This window comes from Trichechus manatus, unplaced genomic scaffold (assembly GCF_000243295.1).
Source record: "Trichechus manatus latirostris isolate Lorelei unplaced genomic scaffold, TriManLat1.0 scaffold00038, whole genome shotgun sequence".
Lineage (NCBI taxonomy): Eukaryota > Metazoa > Chordata > Mammalia > Sirenia > Trichechidae > Trichechus > Trichechus manatus.
Window position 1 is genome coordinate 17,245,957 of NW_004443974.1, and position 21,768 is coordinate 17,267,724.

Here is a 21,768-nt window from a genome sequence, read left to right on the forward strand (position 1 = left end):
CACACCTTCCCCCAGCCAAGCTGCTTGTGTTTAAATAGACCTTTGCCCAAGTTCACAGCACTTTCTCATTTTTAGGGAAAATCTGAAAGAAAAGCTCAAGATAATTCACTCATTCGTTTCAGACACTTATTGAGGCCTCTTCTGAGCTTGGCACTGTGCTGGATGGTGCTAAGGAAAGCAAGATGGACCATGGTCCCCGGTGACAAGTGAGTAAGGTAATTATGCTAGATGAGAATTGAAAATGAGCCAGTCATCCTCTTTCCCCCAGTCTCTGGCAAGGGAACTGCTCTCTCCTCAAGGACATGAAAGGTTGAGGACACACATCTGACTTTTATTTTATTTTTATGTGTTCCCAAATAACTGCTTTAGAACATCCTGTTGTTCTCTGTATTTCTACACATTTCTAAATCTGGTTCATCCACCTCACTAATATGTAAAATGTAGGTAACTTGCTTATTCGCAAAGCCTTTGCTGTTGGTGGCTACATGAATCAAGAAACATCAGAGGCAGGAAGACCCTGGATAAGGCAGCACTTGGACATTTCCTCCAGCCTAAGCTACTATCAGGTAAATATTGTGATATCCAGCTTAGCAAACCATTGCAAACACTTTTCTCTCCAGATCAGGCTCAGGCTAGGCTGCTTCCTGCCCACCACAGTATGGTGGAAACAGTAGGCCAGAGGTTTCTGTGTCCCTTTAAGTCCCCTTGGATCTCCAGGGGCATGACCTCAACAGAAGGCTGGGACATGTCCTGGTCATCCCTACAGCTTTGCCCTCCAGAGCCTTGGTCTAGCTGGAGATCCCTTAATCTAAGAAGTCTTGGACTTGCGCATTCTTCCTGTAGATGTTCCCTGCACATTTCCACCTTGTCACCTGCCATTTCCTCATCAAGAATGTCCTCCTCATTCCAACCCACCCAGTACTCACCCCAGGCTTCCGCTATTCTTCTTTCACTGAGATTTTTGCTCCAGCTCCTCTCTGGAGGTGCGTGATTAAGTGGCTTGCTGTTGCTTACCTTCCACCCTGGTAAGTTTCTTTCGTCCCACTGCTGAGAAGCCTGTGGTAATGCTGTCCCCACCAGACAGCAAGCTCCTTGAGGGCAGAAACCAAGTCTCATCCTTCTTTACGGCCCCTTCAGCAGCCAGAACAGTGAGGAGCCATGCACACAGCAACACTTGCAGCAGCCTCCTCCTCGGCCATCCCCACCTCTTTCTGTGGTCACCAGGTGTCTGTCACTGTTGTCACTACCATTACTACTTACTTACAAAGTGCTCCCTCTATCAGTCAGTGTTCTTGGGTACAAGCCCCAGGAACCAACTGTGGCTGAGTCAAACAGAGAAGGAGTTTATTCAAAGGTCAGTGTGGCTCAGAATCCTGAACAGGCTGGGGAGCCAGGCCAGGCTACCCTACAGGAATGATACTCCAAATAAGACCACCCACTGGTCTGGGGAGAACAGCACTGCTGCGCAAGGCACCAGGCTCTGTGGCTGTGCCTCTAACACTGCTCACATATGTGAGCCACGGGGTGCCACCTGCCATGCCACCACTACAACCCAGGAACCAGATCCTGCACAGCCACCAGGGAGGACATTACCCAGACCACAATCCAGAGTCTGGGTGCACCTAACCAGTAAAGCTCGGGTCACCATTCCCTGGTGGTCACAGGAGCTGGGAAAGCATTTCTAGCTTCTGGAATGGGGGCCAGGGCAGGGATTCAGTGGCTGGGTGGCCCATTCTCTGCTCTGGTCATATTACCTAGGGCAAGGCTTTCTGGGACCCACTACCTGGATGAGAGAAGCCACAACAGGTAGAAAACACTGTCTGCAGGACAAGTGTGGAAATGAGGTAGCTTTGGGGACACTTGGTCAGGCCTAAATGATGAGGTGAGATTGGACCTGGGGTGCCACGAAAGGCTTGAGGGGTGGGGCAGTGTCAGAGCAGCAGGGAGGGTAGTCAGGGGTAGAAAGCCCTCACGTAATGAGCATAGGGCTCGCTAGGACCACTGGGGGGATACGTGCTTGGCCAAAGCTCAGGGTAAAGGAGCAGAGGGGGGCCCTGGTCTGGCTCATGTGTCTACCACCCGGTTGCCTCTCCGGACCTCTAACCACACTGACTCCTCTGAACACCGGCCAGACCAACAGAGGCCAGAGCCTATGGAACCAAGAAGATGGAAGAGGCATCATCTGAACAAGGATGTTTGGGGAATGAGTCAGACTCCCAAATCACACATTCATCTTGACAAAGTTACTGGGTTTGAAGGTGCAGGGAAACCCTCCCTTTCCAGGTTCTTGTAAGTGGCACCCAAATTGTACGCATCTATGAAAATACTTTAAAAGGGGAACAGCCATGGCCTTTCTCCCCACCTAATTTCTCACACAAATTTATGTGATTAATTTCAGTTTCTTAAAATCTAACACCTTGAAACTCCAGCCCTGCTCATGAGTAATTATTTATAAACAGTGTCATCAAAGGCCGCTTGACTGCCAAGAGTAATCAACTTCTTCAAACCACTTCAAAGGAAATCAAAAAACCCTTCCATCCACAGATCCTTTTGAGGCTTAACTAGGAGCATGATTTAAAATTCACAAGAAAACCCTTAGGTATTGGAGCTCTAATACACAGCTTTCTTGGACAAACGTTTGATAAAAAACGAAGCATACCATTATATACACCATTGCCTGCTTTAATATTGCCCAGGGCTACTGTAAATGCTCACTTTGTACTAAATCTGCTTTTCTCATGGCAAAGTGGCTGCCAGCTCCTGTGCCGGTGGCCCCCCTTGCTCCCCCGTGCACGTTCACCAGGGTAAGTCTGGAGTCTTCTCTCCCTCTACACTAGTCACTGGCCGTATCACTATGTGTCACAGTTAACCCCTGCCCACCCAACACCCATGCCCAGTACGAGGAAGAGCTGAGGCCCTGGCTTCTAGGTAACACAGGCCATCTGTGTAGTTGGAAGGAGGCAGGGCCATCTGAAGCACTAGCCCAGGTGAACCAGAATGCATGTTGGACATCAAAGATCATGGTCCCAGTCAATGACAGCCTCAAAACACTCTCCGAGCCTCCTGTATACTCTTCTATAACATAAGAAGACTAAACTCTTTCTAGGCTTCCCTGATTCCTAGAAAAATCACAAAAGCAAGGTCCTCTTCCCTGCCTTCTCTCCTTCTTCCATGTTTTTGCTTTAGTAGTCAAGGCCTGGGCACGCGGAAGAACCACAAATGTCTCTTCTTTTTATTCAAGCATTTGAGACTTGAGCCAAAGGACAGATGTGTTCCAACAACCATAAAACCCCAAGGCCTGGGCATGGGGTGCAAGGGCTGTGGGAAACAAGTCAACACCCCAAAATGGTGGTTACTGGGATCCAATGACTACTCCCTGAGACAGCATCCAGGCCAAAGAACTGTACTCCAGCTATTCAGGTGGACAGACTGGAGGCTGTCTCTTAGCTAGAAGTTAAAACGAAGCGGGTCTGGATTCTTTACCCCTGCTCAAGGCCAACAGACCAGGTGTAACACTGGAGAGCAGTAATGTTGGAGAAAGGAGTAAGGCTGGAGAGCAGCTTCTGCAAAACTACAAAACACATGAATGAATGCATGGCAAGGCATGGCAAAGATGGCATTAGAAGGTGGTGAAGGGGAGGAAGGAGGTGGCCAAGGTGGTTGTAAACCTAGCAGCCCAAGACAGCTGTCCAGCAGACATTGGCCACATTCCATCCAAAACAGAAAGATAACATTTGAATTTTTAAAATCTGGTAAAGCAGACAGTGTGACACTAACAAATCAAATCTGCCCAGAGGAGCAAGATCAAAACAAAGAGAAAATGAAATAATTAGGCCTTGAATTTCAGGTTCTTGGATTTCTCAGCTGGGGGACTGGCTCAGTCTTGAAGTTAGTGTTGCAAGAACACAGAGGTGGCACATACGCCCCTAAGTAGGATTTTTCAAATGAACAGTATGAAGTCCCATTGCAACCCAATTTATCACAATTCAGTAGGCTATGTTATTGTCGAATACAATTTTCAGTTTAGAAAAATCTTATTAAGCTTTTCACAAACTGAAACTCAACACCTAATCACCTTGAGCCGAGCAGGTTATGGCATCTTTCCCGCTGCCTGGGCCAAGAGCCTCATCTCCTCTGTCTTATTGAGCCAAACAAGCCCGAACTACAAATGAGACAACTGAGGCCAAGAGAAATGAGTGATCTCTCACTGTTTTTTTACATTTGAATAGGGGTATTCTGAAGATCAATGAACTGAAGGAGTCATTTCCATGAATTTACTTCAGTTTACTTTGCTTTTACTTTAACTTTGCTCTTACTTTACTTTTATTTTTACTTTACTGTACTTTTACTTTGCTTTGCTTTAACTTTACTTTTACTTTGTTCTTACTTTACTTTTGCTTTACTATACTTTTACTTTGCTTACTTTACTTTTACTTTCAATTAACTTTTACCTTAAATTTACTTTCGCTTTTACTCTACTGTACTTTTACTTTACTTTGCTCTTACTTTTACTTGCTCTTGCTTTACTTTTAATTTATGTTTACCTCACTAGTACTTTATTTGATGACGGCAGTAAAAGAGAGTTAAGCATATACAGAAATGCTCAAATAATCCCAGGGTTGGGGTGGGGAGGGTGCAGAAACACCTTCATCTGGCAGATGGAGCCTGAGTCAGTGAAGCCTACATGGTGAGTTGTGGCTGCAGCAGAAAGGACCAGCCAAGAGGGAAGGGCGGGCAGAACAGGTGAATCAGGAGGCAACACCTTCTACCCACGCCATGGAAAAAATAGCCAACTAGAGAACAGGGACCTTTTAGAAGAGTTTCTGCAGAACAAAGTAAATCACACTGGAAAGGGGGGCGCTGAGGAGAAGGCAAGTTGGAGGGCTCAGGAAGAGCGTTCTCTTGGCCTACCCCAGTCTATCTGGGGCAACTGAATGAAGGAATGCCCAGAGAATCGGACATTTGTGCTTCACTAGAGGCTCGAGAAAGGCACTGTTGGGCTCTCTTGGACCCACACTGCTTAGACCATGATGTGACAGCCAGACCCAAGAAGCCCCTCACTCTACTGCTCCACATCAAGCCTGAGACTGCATTATGCACTAGGACCTGCACGCACGGCACGCTGAAAAGGTCAGGTACGCTGGGCGTAGCAGCAGGCTTGCAGTCTCCTTCTTTTCTTTTTTTCAAGTACTTAGCATCACTTCTCATCTTAAGCCTTCTAAAATCCACCACAAGGTACCTCCAGCCTCCAGCCCTCTCAGCTGTGCCAAGCACTAAATCACTGGTGTGCTGGTAACTCCTTCAAAGCAGCTAATGCTCCAATGAAAGAAACATCAGAGCTCCAAGACACCAGTTTTCCCCGACAGTTCGTGCAGGACGGGAATGATCCTCTATTTGGCAAACCATGGAATGGAGTGAGAGGCCTGCCTTGCTTCAGCACCTCCCTCCTCCCTGGTTCCATGCTGTAGCCTTGGGTCTGACCAACCTGCACTCAGGCTGAGATTTGGGAAACTCTGGAACTCATTAATGAGTGCCAATAATGAGTCCATTAGAAAAGCTGAAGTGCTGCCCAGCTGTCTAGGTAGACCAGAAACCAAATTTATACCTGACAAGTGGAATGATTAGAGTTTAAACCCTACAGGCAACACCAGCTGGGACTCATGAAAACATTAATAATTGATTTCATGGGCCACTCTGAGGTTTTCATTTTAATAACTTGGCAAGAGGATTTTTATTAGTTGTATACAAAAAGCAATCAAGGCATTTTTAAATTAACCACTACCTCAAGTTGTCAGACCCCCTCCCCACAATGTTCTGACCTCCCTTTAGACACAGGTAGGACAGAGTAGTTCATAGCCTTCCCAGAATGGGCCAGGTTCCCAGGAGGCAGAGGAGGCAGCCCACTGCGTGCTCACCGTTATCACTGTCTCGCTGCAAGTGGTCGATCATGAACGGGATGGGGTCCTTGGGCTGGTAGATCAGGAGTTGCTCCAGCATGGTCTGCAGACATAGAGCAGACATCTAGGTGGTTAACACCTGCATGGGCACCCAGGACCCCAGTGGGCCCAGCATTCTGGCTGCCATGGATACCAGGTATGTAGCCTGATCTTCCCATTACACTCCATCAAACTAGAACCCAGCCCCCGCCCTGCTGGCATCTGCTTGGGTCCCCATGAGCAGAAGCATGAAGGGGGCTATTTGAGTGTTGCTGGGAGGCACCTGGAGAGAGGCAGAGCTTGAGTGACCACGCCCTGACTCAGAACAGTAGGCAGCCCCAGGACCTTTGCCCCTAGATCCTTCTGTGCATCCAAACAAGCCTTCCTGGGTTTTCCTGATACACTGTGCTCATTACCACCTCAGAACCTTAGCAATGCTGTTCCCTCAGCTTAGAACGCTTCTTCCTCATTCTTCTCCTGGCTAACTTCTATTCAGTCCTTAGGTCTCAATGGAAACACACCTTCCTGATCGTGTGCATTAGATAAATGCCCTTTTCTAAGCTCCCGCAGGTCCTGTGCATGCCCCTTGTTACTTGTCCTTGCTTCCCCAACCACTGTCGCCCCCACCAGGCCGTGGGTTCTGTGGGCCTTACTGTCTGCCTGAGCCCTCTAGCACCCCAGCCTAGGTGGCCCATGCAGATGTTTGCTGGGAGGCATGGCCATCACTGCTACCTGTGTCCCACCAGAGCTGGAGAGAATATTTATCAGCCAAATATCTAACTAGTCCTGGGATATTCTGGCCATTTAATCCAATTCAGCATTCATATCAAAGGAAAGCAAGTTCCAGAGTTCCAGAACAAACAGCACAGAAATGAACTGTTGGAACTGGAAGGAGCTGGGCTGGTACAATAAGGAGCATCCTTCTGCTCTAGGAATAAGCAGGGAGGGGCTTTAGCCCTTTTAGGGCAGAGTGAGTGTGGACAGTGAAAAGGGCATTGAACTGCAAGAAGTCCTGGCTCAAGCCCCGTTCTGAACATTACCAGCAAGTCCTTCCCCTCTCTGGGCCTCAGCTTCCCCAGCTGTTAAACGACAAGGTTGGACTCAATCAGTTCTTGTGTACCACTGGTGAGATGGTACGAGATGATTTTAAATGGTTCACAAATGAATACCTTTAATTTCATTTTAAATAGCTGTATATTTCTTTTAATGATATTAGAAAAATAAGTAGTACAACAAACCTTCAAGGACGTTGCTTAGGATGAGGTAGAAAGAATTATTTAATTTTTTACAAATGAGCTTATTTAAAGGAACAATTTAGAAAAAAATGAAATGTGGTTATATGAATCTATACATGTGACAAAATTTCATAGAACTGTACACAGATCAAAAAAATGAGTGAATGTAAAATCTGATAAAATTCAGATAAGGCCTATAGTCTAGTTAATAGTTTTGTAAGCATGTCAATGTTCTGGTTTTGACAAGTACTACAGTTGTATAAGATGTTATCATTGGGGGAGGCTGGATGAAGACTACACCAGAACTCTGTTTTGTGACTTCCTGTGAGTCTAAAATTATTTTAAAATAAAGTGTTAAAAAAAATGAAAATGGTAATAACCATGAAGGGAGTACACAAGTAATAAAGAGTGGAAACAGTGGACTAAAAGCTTTCTTGGGCGAGCTCCTTCCCACTCAAGGATTGCTATGAAAGACACACCAGGTTCTCCAAAATAGACCACAGGACCCCAGCAGCTCCCACCACCACCACCACCACCAACTTCTAATTCACTCAGCTGGCCATTTTCTTTACTTATGACTGGCCACCCAAACAACTTTAGGAATCTCTCTCTACTTCTATCTGTTAATACTTTCCAAAGGAAGTATATGCTTGCTAGAGAGAAACAGACTCGGGTTTCTTAGTCTGAGCTCTGGTCTCGTGTGTCCAGGTCAGAGGCTTGAGGCTCAAATGACCACAAGTCTCACCACAGTTGTGCCTCTGGGGAGAGGGTGTACCCAGCAAAGTAGACAAATGTTCTGGAAACTGGGCTCCAGCTTCCCTTTGGCCCTCAGAACCTTTGGGTGGCTAAGAGTTCTTCCTGTCCAGATCCTCAGAGTTTTGACTTCCACTGGGTGTATGAAGGGATACTGGGACAGAGGCTTTGCGTCAAGTCACACAGTGACCTGGGAGCCCAGTCAGGACTGAAACCCAGGATGAGAGCTTTGGAGTGGCCCCAAATTCCTGGCCCTAAGGAGAGGAGCAAGGTGGGAAATGCTGCTGTCCAAACCACAGGACTTTCGTCCCAGGAGGTAGCCACCTTAAACTGGGACAACTCTGGCTCAGAAGCCTGTGCTGGGGCTCCCAGCACTATAGACGGCCTCCCAATTGTCAGCGCTGGATGAGCCCTGGGAGACCTCTTGCAACCTCTCATTTCACAGATGAGGAAACTGAGGACCAGAGAAGAGAGGAAGTTGTTCCAGAACATAAAGCTAGATAATGGCAGAGCCAGGTCCAAATCCTAGCCAGGAGGGCCTGCCTACTTTCTTTCTTCTTGGAACCCAAAGAGGCGAACTCAGGTAGGGGGAGGAAGTATCTTCATATTGAAGGACAACACGGGGTCATGGCGATACAGGATTCAGACACCCCAAGTTGGGCTGCCCAGGTAGCTAACAAACGAGGGCGCGCAACTTGGTCCCCGGCTGTGAGAGCGCCACCGCGCACCCTGATATCGCAATAAAGGTTCCCCCAGCTGCCACCTTTGTGTCGCGACAGGGCAGGGCTGCCCAGGTCACCTGCATCATCTCGAAGATATGGTTCGCCTCCCCGTACTCGGGCATTTCCGGGGGGATATAGTGCGGGGCCGAGGTCGCATCCATGTCGCCGATGCAACGCGCTCCGCTCCTAGTAACCGCCGTCGCTAAGGCCGCCGCGCCGGGGCCGCGCGTCATCACCACGCGCCGCTGGCCACGCTCTTGAGGCTCTGTGCGCCCTACCCGGTTGCAATCCCTATCCTTGGGCTTGCCGCTGCCCTCACCCCGAACTCCTCCACAAACGCGCTCGGCGGCCTTGGGGAAGTTCTTTTCCTTCTCCTGGCCTCTGTGTTCTAACTGTGCATCTTAGCGGGGGCCACACTTAGGTCACTTCCAGCTGCGGCATTTTAGGATCACAGGTGCTCCCTCGTAGGGTTCAACCCTATGCTGACACCCGACAACACCTCAGAGGGGCAAGTCAGCACCACCAGCACCCCCAACCAAGGGGGCAGGAGGCGGATCCTGCTTCCGGTTCCGCCAGGCGACCCGCCTAAGCATTAGAAGCCTCCTGTGCGAACCTTGGCTCTGCTCTCTGAACCTCAGTTTCCCCATCTGTAAAATGTAGGCGCTGTATCAGATGTGGGTAAGGGCTTTTGAAGAGGGAGTGCATCCATGGGGCAGGCCGGAGGGCCAAAGTTCCCGCAGGAAACCCTAGGCGGAGCCTCCGGCAGCTGAGCCCCAGGTGACCTCACCACTGGCCCCCCAGGGTGGGGCAGGGCTGCCATGTGACCCAATTGCCATGTCACCAGCAGTAACAATCCGGTCTGCGGCCCCACCCCTTCTACCCCGACCTCCCCACCCTACCCCACCCCGCCCCCACCTCCCAAGCCCGGGGAAGGGCATCTCCGCCCCTCTGGGGCCTCAGACACCCGCGCAGTCACTCCAGCTTCTGGACGCTCTGTGAGGCGAAGGCTGCTGTAGGACGAGCAAGGTTAAAGCGCGCTGGGGTTCTTGGGGCAGAGCGGCCCGGGACCACTCCTTTACCCGATTCCGGCGTTGGGAGGTAGGGGAGAGAAAGGTGAGGGGTGAGGGAGGATGGGGAGGGGTAGGGAGTGCCGCTGCTGCCCCTAGACGGGGACGGGGTGGGGCGCGGTGGGAGGAAAGAGCTCTGCTAGTCATGCTAATTTCCAGTGGGACGAGGGTAGCCTGGTATTGGGTGTGCACCGAACTGGGAACTCTAGGTCTTGTCTGTTGCCAGTAATAGTAGGAAATACCATTTGTTGAGCTCTTGCGCCAGGTTCTCAACAAAACTGTACATTATAGAGAGGGAATATAGTATAGTCCTTAGACAGTAGACAACCCCTAGTTCAAATCCTGGCTCCACCTCTTCCTAGCTGTGTGAGTTTGGCAAACTACTTAATTGCTCTGGCCTTACTTCCCTCTCTTGTGAAATGGGGATTTATTGAAGGATTCCATGAGCCAATGCATCTGAAGTATTAGACAGTAACTGGTATGTAGTAAGCGTACAATACATGAGGACTAGTGTAACTTTATCTCATTTAATCTTTGCAACAGCCCTGTGAAACAGGTACTTTTATATCCATTTTACAAGACAGAAACTTGGAGGATCAGAGAAGTGAAAAGGATTAGTTGGCTGGGTGACTTTGGGCAAGACATTTCCCCTTTCTGGGCCTCTTTCCTCACCAGTTGTTGCTCATGGAACATTAGGATCAGAAGGTCCCTTGTTAAGTCTCTAATCCAACATCCTTATTTTACAGATGAATGAACTGATGCCCAGAGAGGGGAAAAATCTTGGCCAGGGTCACCCATTAATTAGGTCAAGGGCAGAGCCAGGGCTAGAACTAAATGTCCTGACTCCCAGGCCAAAGCCTTTTCCACCAGCCCAGAGACGTTCCCTCCGACAGCAAATGGCTGCAGTTCTGCTGCTCTATTCACAAACTACTTCCTCAAAGTGTGCATACCTTGGTAGGCTTGTCAGACCTAACTGCAAAGACAGACGGGGGAAAAAAAGGAAGCTGCCTCCCCGTGAACAAAGAACACAACAACGAAGCCTGCAATTTGCACTGGAGAGGTTCAGTTTGCTTCCTGGACATTTCTGAAATGACTTGCCTTTCTCCTCATTTATTTTAAGCCCTAGGCGCTTTTCATACCATGATTTAATCTTCTTTAGCAGCCTGGAAAAATACAAATCAATTAAAGCCTAAAACCTATTGGGTAATCACTTTTTCCTATCTCTTCCCCCAGACAGAGAAGTGCCTGCACTCCATGCCTTTCATCCTTACTAATTTGGCTGCAGTGACTCTCGTTCAAGGCACAATCACTTTGGATAGCTTATTACAGCTCCTTTCATGACATTCGTGGTGTGCATGTCACAGGTTGCTAGGATCAAGAACCAAATCAGTTTTGCTCTCGGGCTCTTGGGGCCACCAGCCAAGGCTGCATCCCTGGAGAACTTGGCAGCCCCGGGAAATCCCAAAAGGGTTGCAAGGACCTAGGCACACAAGGGCAGCCCCCTGAACACTAGTACTTATTGCTTTGGAATGGGAACAGGGAAAAGTCTGGCTCAGGGCTCCAGCTGGTGGATGAACCCTAGGAGAGGTTGGGCAACTTTCCAGGCCCTTGGTATCTACCCCTCTCCCACCCCAGCAACAGTTAATCTCATGTCTGGCGTGTTTGTCTCTAAGGACCATGGCTCACCTACTTCCTAGGTGTATGACTTCAGTTTCCTCATCTGCCATGTGGGGATGATGGTGGTACCCACTTCATAGGGCTGTGGCAAGGGCTTGAGATGATGCATGCCCAGCATTTACGTAGGGGGCCTGGCACCAAGTAAGTGCCCTATCCAAGTGACCTGCTGTTATTGGGGGGTGGGGCAAGCCACTCTCCATCAGTCCAGCACCTCACTGAGGGCTGGAGCACAATGCTGTTTCACCCTGCACCACACCCAACCTGCCTTCTGCAAATGTAGCCTCCCTGCCCTTCAGTCCTGACATTCCCAGCTGGCTTCCCTGTGTTATTTTTCACTTTAGAAGTGCCCTTATCTAACTGACTATATATTCCATTTATCCTTACTGTCTGCCTCCCACTCTGAAAGATGAGTTCCTCCAGGGAAGGGAATCTTGTCTATTTTGTTCAGTGCTGTCTACTCCCAACACCTTAGGTAGTATCTGGCACATGATAGGCACTGTAGGATGAATGAATGAACAAGTGAATGAATACATGAAGTGTTTTCCATCCCCTTGGCTTAGAAGCCTTTGATCGTTCTTCCAATGGCTTAGCCTGACACTTGGGACCCCTTGGCCTGACCGTGTCCACTGTCCTCTTCTGCATCTGCTCACAATATTCCCACACCCCGCACACCACCATGTGGCATCCCCCCCATCACTGCCTACACAGTTTAGCCACAGTAGCTTTAATTGCTTCAACTACTGGACATTACCACATTCCAAGCTTACCAGTACACTCCTTAACACCTGTCGTCTCATGTAATGCTCACCCCAAGGCTAGGGGGCTGATGCTATTATTACCTCCGTACCAGTGGTTAAGCGCTTGGCTGCTAACCGAAAGGTCAGCAGTTCAAACCCACCATTCGCTCCATGGGAGAAAGATGGCGGCAGTCTGCTTTCATAAAGATTACAGCCTTGGAAACTCTATGGGGCAGTTCTACTCTGTCCTACAGGCTTGCTATGAGTCGGAATTGGTACAGGTATGGGGTACAGCATGTTAGCACACTGAGGTTCAGACTCCAGACTTCTTAGCCACCACCAACAACCGCAGTTCTGAACATTGTGGTGAAAAGGCCAGGCTACAAAGCACACTTCTTCCTGGAAGCCCACCTGTGTGCCTTTCTCTGAGTCTTCTAGGTCTTCAACTCCTGGGTAGTTGGTAAACTAGGGTGAGGTGAGTGAGGCACTCACCTCAGGTGCACGATTTAGGGAGGTGCCAAAAAACTCAGTAATCAAAATAAATCATAGTTTAATGCAGCATTTTTTAGAAATAAAAATTAATGCCAGAAAACCTATGATGAATAAAATACCAAAATTTTAAATAGACAGGATCAGTATTATTGATTTTTCCTTTTGCCTCAGGCTCTAATATGGCTCAGCACAGCGCTGTAACCCATCCTGTCTTTTAAAATTCTATTTTGTTCTTAGTGGATTTTTTTTTTTTAATATTGCATTAAAATATTATTTGTCTTGATTGCTGAGGAGTTTTGTTTTTTTTTTTGTTTTTTTTGGTGCCCTCTTACATTTTGTGAGGGAGGCTGGGCTCTGGTAAGCCTGACACTGTGGGAGACACAACAGAAAACCACTGCTCCCTTTCTGCCCCCATGGAAAGAGGGGGCCCAGCCATGGGCATAGCAGCTGCTCCATATGCAGTGGGCCCCTACCCCAACCCCTCCACCACAGCCCAGGCTCCCCTTACCCCACTTGCCCACTTCAGGTGGGGAGCTGAGTGCCGAGGAGGTTGAGCTGGAAGGAGGCTGCTACCCTGCCTCGCCCAGGACTCGCTCACAGTGGAGCTCCAGCTGCCCTGCATCTGCTGGCAAACATAGGCGCTATGGCTCCCAAGAGCGGCCTCAGGCCACTGCTGCTGAAGCTGGCCCCGTTGTATTTGTAGTAGACCCACTCGGGTTTATGGGTGCGATCGTCAGGGTCCCTCCTTGTGCAGCTCCTTTATGACAACCATGCTGCGATTTGGCTCCCAGCTGTGGCTGTGGCTTCACGGGCTCGCCTCCAAATCGCTAAAGGGCCTCGTCCCAGCCCTCCCCAAGTTCTCTGATTTACTGCTTCTGTCATTTGGTGGAGGCCATTTTCTGGTCTGTTCTTGCATTTCCTTTCATACCTCTGATGCCATCCCTCTTGCCATAGAGACCGCCACTCTGGCTCCAGCCCTGCTCAGGGCTCAGGATGCTGAGGGAGACACAGCAGAAAGAAATGACTCTGGCTCTATCCTGTTCTCAATCCTTTCCACCTGGGACCTGCCTGGAAACTTGGACTGTGTCCTTCCCCACCCCTGACCTTGCCAAGTATTCTGGCCCCTTCCCCCTTCCCACTTGGACTGCTCACACGGCACAGGCCGGCACATTCAAAACAGGACTCCTTTTGTGCTGGGATCTTTTGTTGGTGGAGGGGCGACCCGATGTGGCAGTAGTGAGGACGCTGGTCTAGATGTCAGGAAACCTGGGAGCTAGGGTGTCTCCAGCACAAACTCGCTGTGACACCCTGGACAAGTCCTCTCTGGGCCTCAGTTTCCCCCCGGAAGTTAAAGGGAGTTGATCTACTGAGGTCCCTTCCAGCTCTAATATTCCATAAATCTATGATCTGGAGCATTTTGCATGCACTCAACAAAATTGTGCCATTGGGGAGGGCAGAGCCCACAGCTTTTTCTTCGCCTCTGCTCACAGTGGGGGTGCAAGACACATTGTGGCCTGAGTCCCACCAGGGACTGTGTGTAAGGGATGAACACAGAGTACTCCCCACAGCCTTAATATTCCTATTCCTCAGGACCCTAATTGCAATTAACATGGGAGGCCATGAGTGAGTCAACTGGTGCTTAACCCCTGCCCTGGGACTCAGCAAACCTGAGATCAGTGTCCCTGACCTGCCCTAAGCACAGAGCAGGGAGATTCAGATCTGAAACAAGACAACCAAGTGCTGACTCTTCCCTCTGCCCACTCAGCCCGCTGCAGAAGAATAGATTTCCCCACCAGTTGCAGAGTGACAGATGTTTTTTATAATTTGGTCCAAACCGATATTCTGCTGGTTTTACATCCTGTGGCACATTCCTTTTTCCTAGATTTTGCTGACACCATGAGGAGGCGCTGGGGGCTGCCCTGAACGTGTGAGTGTGTGTGTGTGAGCGTGTGTGTGTGTGAGCGTGTGTGTGTGTGTGTGTGTGTGTGTGTGTAGATACCCAATCTGGAGAAACTGAGGAGCCCAGAGAGAAACTATTTGTCCACAGCTGAAGAAAGGAAGTCACATTTCATGGCACACACGTGTCCTCTGAGGGTAGATGGATGAGGGTCAGTGCTCAACTCTGTTGTGGATAACCTGTGGGATCTTGAGCAAGTGGTGTGGCTTCCCAACGCCTCATATCCTTCTCTGCAAAATGGGGGTGAAAACAGTACCTGTCCCTCAGGGTTGTGGGGAGATGCTGAGCACAGGGCTCCATGGAGAGGGGCTGTCGTCATCCTCCTCTCTGACCCCAGAGCTACATCGCACACTGGCCCCTGGGATCTCATTTTTCCCTCTTTCTTTCCCCAGAAATTCCTGCCCTCTCATCAGTGACCCCCGAGGAAGACAATGAATGAGGTGAAAGAATCCCTTCGAAACATCGAGCAGACATACAAGCTCTTCCAGCAGCAGCAGTTCACGTTCATCGCTGCTCTGGAGCACTGCAGAGAAAATGCCCATGACAAGATCCGGCCCATCTCCAGCATAGGACAGGTGGTGCCTCCCAGGCGGGCTGGGGCTGGGGGACACGGGACCTGCCCGACCCTAAGAATCCGAGCTCACCCCCCTTGCTTGAAAGCTGAGAATCGGAGGCCTAGAGAGGCTGTACTGGTTTCCTGGGGCTGCCGTTACTAAGTATTACTAAATGGGTGGCTTTAAACAACAAAAATTTATCGTCTCACAGTTCTGGAGGCTGGTAGTCCAAATTCAAGGATTCAGTATGGCCATGTTCTCCCCAAAAGCTGGAGGGGGATATCCTTTCTTAGCTCTTCCAGCTTCTTGTAGCCCCAGGCATTCCTTGGCTTGCGGCTGCAGCATGACTTCCTAATAACGTGGCTGTTTTCCCTCTGTCTCTCTGTGTCTCTTCTATTTTATAAGGACACCACTCAGATGGGAATAGGACCCATGGAGCCCAGGTGGCACGGTGGTTAAGAGCTCAGCTGCTAACCAAAAGATTGGCAGTTTGAATCCACCAGCTGCTCCCTGGAAATCCTATGGGGGCAGTTCTACTCTGTACTATAGGGTTGCTATGAGTTGGAATCAACTCAATGGCAATGGGTCTTCTCCAGTATGACCTCATGTTAACATAACTGATAACATCTTCAAAGACCCCATTTCCAAACAAGGTCACCTTCGCAGGTACCAGGGGTTAGGACTTCAGTATAAACTTTCGGGGCCACAAGTCAATCCATAACAGAGGGGAGTAAGCTGATGCCAGAATCAGGACTCAGATATTGACTGATGGGATAATTCATTCATTTATTCATCCCCCCACCAAATATTTGGGTGAATAACATAGCGGTTAAAAACATAGGCTCAAGAGTCAGACTGCCAGGTTTTAAATCCTGGCTCTACCATACGCTACCTCTGTGACCTTGGCCAGTGAGTTCACCTCTCAAAGCCTCTGTTTCTTCATCTGTAAAATGAGAATAATAGCCCAACACCTCGTCAGGTTGTTATGCAGATTCACTGAATTCACCCACAGGAAACACTCAGCCCTGGGCTGGCTCTTACTAAGCACTCAACCAGCGTCCAGGGTTATGTGCCAAGTCCTGGGCTAAATACTGGGGATATATTGGTGACCAGACAAGACAGGGTCTCTGCCATCAGATTCCACTGCAATTTGAGAAACTAATGCCAAGCATCTTATTTTATTTAACCCACGTCCCTTTGGGGACAGACTGCTGTCCAAGTTTGCTCTGGGGGACTGAACAAGCCTCCCAGTTACTGGTGACAGGCTCGAGCCACAGTGCAGTTAGGAACACACACATAAGCCAATCCTCAGACTGAAAAGACTCCTGCCTGCAGAGGAGTCTGCTTGTCAGGATAACTGTTCAAAGGGGTGAGAGGGGATGATGGGAGGATAGTGCTCAGAACCACTTAGGAGAAACCCACACAGGGCTGCAGAGAACCAGCGGGGGTGCGGGGAAGGAGACAGCCCTGCCAGCAGCATCCTTAAAATATTAAATGTAGAGAAAAGTTGAAAGGATAGTACAACAAACACCCACGTAATCCTAACCTAGATGCGCGAGTTTTTTAACATTTAGCCACATTTGTGCATTCTGTCTCTCCCTCTCTCCCCTAACACACACACACACACACACACACCCCTTCTCCCACCCTCAATTTGCAAGTAAATTTGCTAAATCCTTTTTAGGATCCCCAGAAGCTCAGACTTCCAAGGGCACCCAACAGTGGTGAGGAAGGAGCACTTGAGATCCCATCTCCCCAATCCCAGCCCCCTCAGAATCTCCATCAGTGCTGTGTGACTCCAGCCCCCTCCGTCACAGAAGGGAGTGGTCTTCTTGCCTTAGCTTCAAAAGGCTTTGGTTGACTCTCGCTCTGAAGTGTTGACTCTCAGCCCTCACCTTCCCCTCCCTGAGAGGTCAGCTGGCTCAGGTAGCCAGCGGTTACCTGCATACACACCAGGTAGCCACAAGCCTCTGCTGCCCTGTTGTGGTTACACTGTGGTGCGGAGTCCTCCCACTGGCCCCTGCAGGTCCCCATGCACTTGCCAGTGGTGTGTATGAGATGCTCAATGGATGTCAAAAGCCCTCTTCCTGCTTACAGAGCCACTGTGTGCCTGGCAATACTTGGGAAGGAACCTCTTCAGACCATTTGGGAAAGTTATTTCTTAATAACAAAAAGGCAACTGGTTGCAGCAGGAAAACCCTGGTTTAGACTTAGGACTTTTTAGGTGCTGGAGGAGGCAGGTAACACCTCGCCTTCCATCAGATCATGGAGAATAGGAGAAATATTTGACTGTGAAATGGTTAATCCTGCCAGGACCATAGCCATTTCCTCCCCAGCACAAAGTCAGGCCTCGCACCCTTGTCCGACCTCATATACAAAGTCATTGTGGGATCCCAGGTAATTCTGGACACAGCCCAATCCAGGAAGGATCCCCAGCTCCATTTCGAGGAAAAGAGTTGAAAGTATAACAGACCTATCAATAGTCTCAGTTAGCTCCTTTTATGACGTAAGAAAGGTTTCCCAACTGCAACATCTCAGAAATAGTCACATGAGAGTTTTAAAGTTTTATTTTGATATTTAAGAGCTCTTGATCCTTCTAGAATAGATTTTTGTCTGTGGTGTGAAGGAGAAATCAAATTTTATTTTTCCCAGATGGATAATCATTTCTCTCCTTTGTCCTTCCTTTGTCTACCTTGGAAACCCAGTACAGCTAAGCCCCAGTGGATTCTAGTTCCTTCTCTTTCCTCCTAAGTCTGGTGGCACAACCCAGTAGTTCTCAAAGTGGGCCCTCTGAACATGGGAAATCAGGGGTGGAAAGGAGGAATGTGCTGTTACAGTATAGGGAGAGCAATTAGGGTCACAACAATGTATGTATAAATTTTTGTATAAGAGACTAACTTGAATTGTAAACTTTCACTTAAAGTACAATAAAATTTAAAAAAAAAAGAAAGTTATAATTTAGGATTATTTCTAAAAAATACACTGAATAAAGACTAAAAGAAAAAAAAGTGGGTCCTCTGAGTGGGTCTATGTTGAAAAGCCTAGGGACCAGCCCCCTTTTGCTTTAGTTGTCAGCTTAGGTGGCATGGGGACTGGTGAGGACTAAGAGCTCTGAGCCAGAGCCAGGGGTTGAAATCCAGCACAGCCACTCACTGTGGTACCCTGTTGTTGTTGTTGTTGTTGTGTGCTGTCGAGTCGATTCCGACTCCTAGTGACCCTATAGGACAGAGTAGAACTGCCCCACAGGGTTTCCAAGGAGTGGCTGGTGGATTCCAACTGCCGACCTTTCGGTTAGCAGCCTGAGCTCTTAACCACGGTGCCACCAGGGCTCCACTGGGCAGGTTTTTCACCTGAGCCTCAGGTTATTCATCTTTTAAAATGAAAATAAAAAAGGTGCCCAGCACATAAGAGTTTAGGTGAGGATTAAGGGAGAGCAGTCCTGTAAAGCATTTCGCATAGTGCCTAGGACACTTGATGATGTTAGCTGTACGTTACAATGCTTGAATGTGACCAGCATCTCTCCCAGAGCATATCGGGTCATGCCGTGAATCTGTGAGTGTGGGAGGGTATGGGGGGGTGCTCCTGGGTGTTTGCCCATAAAGGAACGGGGACCCTGTGGGCGCTGCCCCCGCTCACATCATGTGCCTTTGCAGGTGCAGAGCTACATGGAGCACTACTGCAACAACTCCACGGACCGGCGGATTCTGCTCATGTTCCTGGACATCTGTACAGAGCTGAACAAGCTCTGCCAGCACTTCGAAGCTCTGCACTCGGGCACCCCAGTCACCGACAGCCTCCTAGAAAAATGCAAAACCCTTGTTAGCCAAAGCAGTGACTTAAGCAGCCTCAGAGCCAAGTAAGTCCCTCTGGTCCTGCTATTGGGGCTCCAGCATGTGTAGGTGGTGGTGGTGGGGGTGAGGGGGGATGCAGGTAGGAGACAACGGGGTCCTGGAGGAAGGAGCAGGCTTTTAGGGGTTCAGATGACAGCATAGTCTGAACTGATTCTCTCCTCTGTTGCTGGGGAGCAGGTTGCTAATGTTCCCATTTTCCCTACATGGGAAATCCTAGCCCCTATTAATTTATTGGGATGACTCTGGCTCAACCAAACATTTGATTTAAGGATATGAAGGATTCTGAGGCTGTAGATGTGACAGGACACACAGTGTCTCACAGAAGTTGGCACCAGGCAAAGGGAAAAGGGGTTCCAGAACAGTTGTTCCCAGAAACCCACAAAGATCCTCACTGATGGGCAAAGAAGTGAGAAAGAAAAAGACAGTGTCCGTGAAGGTAGAACAGATTCTGTCTGTCCTTCCTCTTTAGTGTTGAAATGACCTTTCTTTTAGGAAATAACTACCATTCAAGTTATGCAGACTTTTGGTAATACACCTTCTTGGCAAAATGAAAAACTGGCAATCCTAAGTCAGTTACCTGATTTTTTTGTTTTAATCTTTTAAACTTGTGAGCTCTAAGTCTAGAACCACTGTGGACAGTGGACAGGAAGCAGCCTACCCATGTGTCAGCCTGCTGACCTTGTCCTTATAGACCCATTTTCCTAAGATATTTGGGAGATGGAATCCCCATATCCTGCCCATCTACCCAAAGTGCTCATAATTTCAATGTTTTTTTAATGTCCTCACATCAGTTTGAGTCTTTCATTAGCCCCAGCAAACTGCCATTCCAATTTTTCCCAAGCACCCGTGTGCCAGGCATTGTGCAGGATGCCAGGGATCATTGGGATTGGACAGACCAGGATAGGGCTCCCTGGGGCATCTTGGAAAGACCAGCAGTTAGATGCTCTGGCCTTACTGTGTCAAACGAATGACCGCAAGCAGAATATGCACTTCTGGAGCCCACATCCCATGGGCATCAGCCTCTGTAGGTTCCCCAGTTGACACCTGTGAAACCCACAACACAATGTACCAATTCTCAAGGAAGCTCTTTAGATGCCAGGGTAGGAAACATCAAAGGGATTACACAGCATACTTAGAAAGGATCACAGCAGGTTTCAACAGCCCCTAATCCAGGCTTCTAAAAACCCCAGGTCAGTGGTTGTCAGCTTCTGCTTTTCATACCATAATTACCTGGGCTCTTGGCCCCTGAACCTACTGCACTAGAATCCTCGGGAATAGAGAGCCTCAGCATGGTGTGCAGAGTTTTAAAACCTCCCAAGGTGATTCTGATGTGCAGTCAGGACCAGAAGCCCGTGCCTAAAGTCTGTAAGTTGCTTTACACTCGGTAGCAAGTCCCTGGAGTCGCGTGCTCATCTGGTCCTCTCTTACTGTGCTGCAGATATCCTCACGATGTGGTGAACCACCTCAGCTGCGATGAGGCCAGGAACCACTACGGAGGCGTGGTCAGTCTTATCCCTATAGTCTTAGACTTAATGAAAGAATGGATCGCCCACTCAGAGAAGCTGCCACGCAAAGTGCTGCAGCACGTGAGTGTCCCCCCGGCAAGCACCAAATGCAGCATGGGAGCCACCTGTCCTCACCAGACCACAGACACCCAGACTCCGTTAAAAACAAACAAACATAGGAAACTTCCAAAAACCAGCCTCAAATCTAGTGTGAAAGACAAAGCATGTTTAAAACCTTCCTGGAGACCACCTGGTGGGAAACTGTAAATCAAAGCCAGTGACCTCTTGGGTATGGTGGGGGAGCTTTGTTATTTAATTTGGTTTCCAATGGTTGATCCATTTTCACTGGTACTATAGTCCCTGCCACATTATTAACCCCAAGAGGGGCTGGCAAATATATTATTGAGAATCTCTCTCCCTCTCTTGCTTTAACTTGCTTTTAACTTTTCCTTGCCTCTAAGTGTCAGGCTCTGTGCTGATGGAAGAGGATCCCACTCACACAAGTTGCCAGAACCGTGTGTTGTTGGTAGAGGGTGTCCGAGGAAGGCTGGCGAAGAGGAAGGGCAGGGACCTGCCCCACCCAGGTCCTCTCTGAGCCGCTGCCCTGCCCTCTGCCAGGCCTACCCAGGTTGTGGGCTCCAGTTGTCCACCTTGAGTGGTCAGGCTGGAGGAGACTGCAAGGCTTCTGTCTCCTACCATGCGACCACTCTGGCAACACACAGCCTCTCTCAGCAAAACAGGGGTGCTCCCACCTCACAGGGTTGTTGTGAGGATTGGCATGTTGAACTTCCTAAGTATGTTTGGGTCTCTGGACCAAAGCCACAAGGGGAATAAACCCACCTTTCCCTCTCCTTTACTTATGAGAAGGAGATGTATGATAGAAGTCAGAAGAATTCTGAGTTTGTGGCTCTTGTGCGAAGACGATTACCTGGTTATCCCAACGTAATTGAGGCCCAAACATTGTAAAATGTGTCACTAGCTGCAGAGCTTGCCAGAAGTGCTGTCTGACTGTTGGTTTTTCCCTTCACAGGGGACGACTTAGCTTCTGTATTCTTTCTTCCTCGGGGGGAGACAGTCAAGAATAAAGTGTTCTACCACCTCTCTGCCTAGCTTGATTTCCTGGGATTTATCCCTTAAAGAAAACCTACATTTATCCTAAGACATCAGAGGCCATCAGGCTATAGCCACACAAGCAAAACCACCAGCAAAGAGAGACACTGCTATAGACAGATATAAAAACCTAAACAAAACCAAACCCATTGCCGCTCAGTCAGTTCTGACT

General features: G+C 48.9%; 2 protein-coding genes across 3 annotated transcripts in view; one reads left to right on the plus strand and one right to left on the minus strand.

Annotated features, from left to right (window-relative positions):
* The window catches only part of AK8 (adenylate kinase 8), a 170,444-nt gene extending 161,637 nt beyond the window's left edge, over nucleotides 1-8,807 (minus strand). Inside the window, exons 1-2 of the mRNA XM_004375786.1 lie at nucleotides 8,724-8,807; nucleotides 5,916-6,000 (exon numbers count right to left, since the gene is read on the minus strand). Coding sequence (XP_004375843.1) covers nucleotides 5,916-6,000; nucleotides 8,724-8,807 — 169 coding nt within the window. The remainder of the gene's footprint in view (nucleotides 1-5,915; nucleotides 6,001-8,723) is intronic.
* A 756-nt stretch (nucleotides 8,808-9,563) lies between these two features.
* SPACA9 (sperm acrosome associated 9) lies at nucleotides 9,564-21,745 on the plus strand. Of its 2 annotated transcripts, none has more exons than XM_023730638.1 (4): nucleotides 9,564-9,672; nucleotides 14,969-15,151; nucleotides 18,784-18,986; nucleotides 20,420-21,745. In XM_023730638.1, exons 2-4 carry the CDS (start codon nucleotides 15,008-15,010, stop codon nucleotides 20,751-20,753), a joined length of 681 nt encoding a protein of 226 aa, XP_023586406.1. In that variant the 5' UTR covers nucleotides 9,564-9,672; nucleotides 14,969-15,007; the 3' UTR covers nucleotides 20,754-21,745. The 2 variants fall into 2 exon arrangements, with proteins under 2 accessions (XP_023586406.1, XP_023586407.1); XM_023730639.1 differs by having other exon boundaries at nucleotides 9,640-9,759.
* Nucleotides 21,746-21,768: the final 23 nt, after the last annotated feature.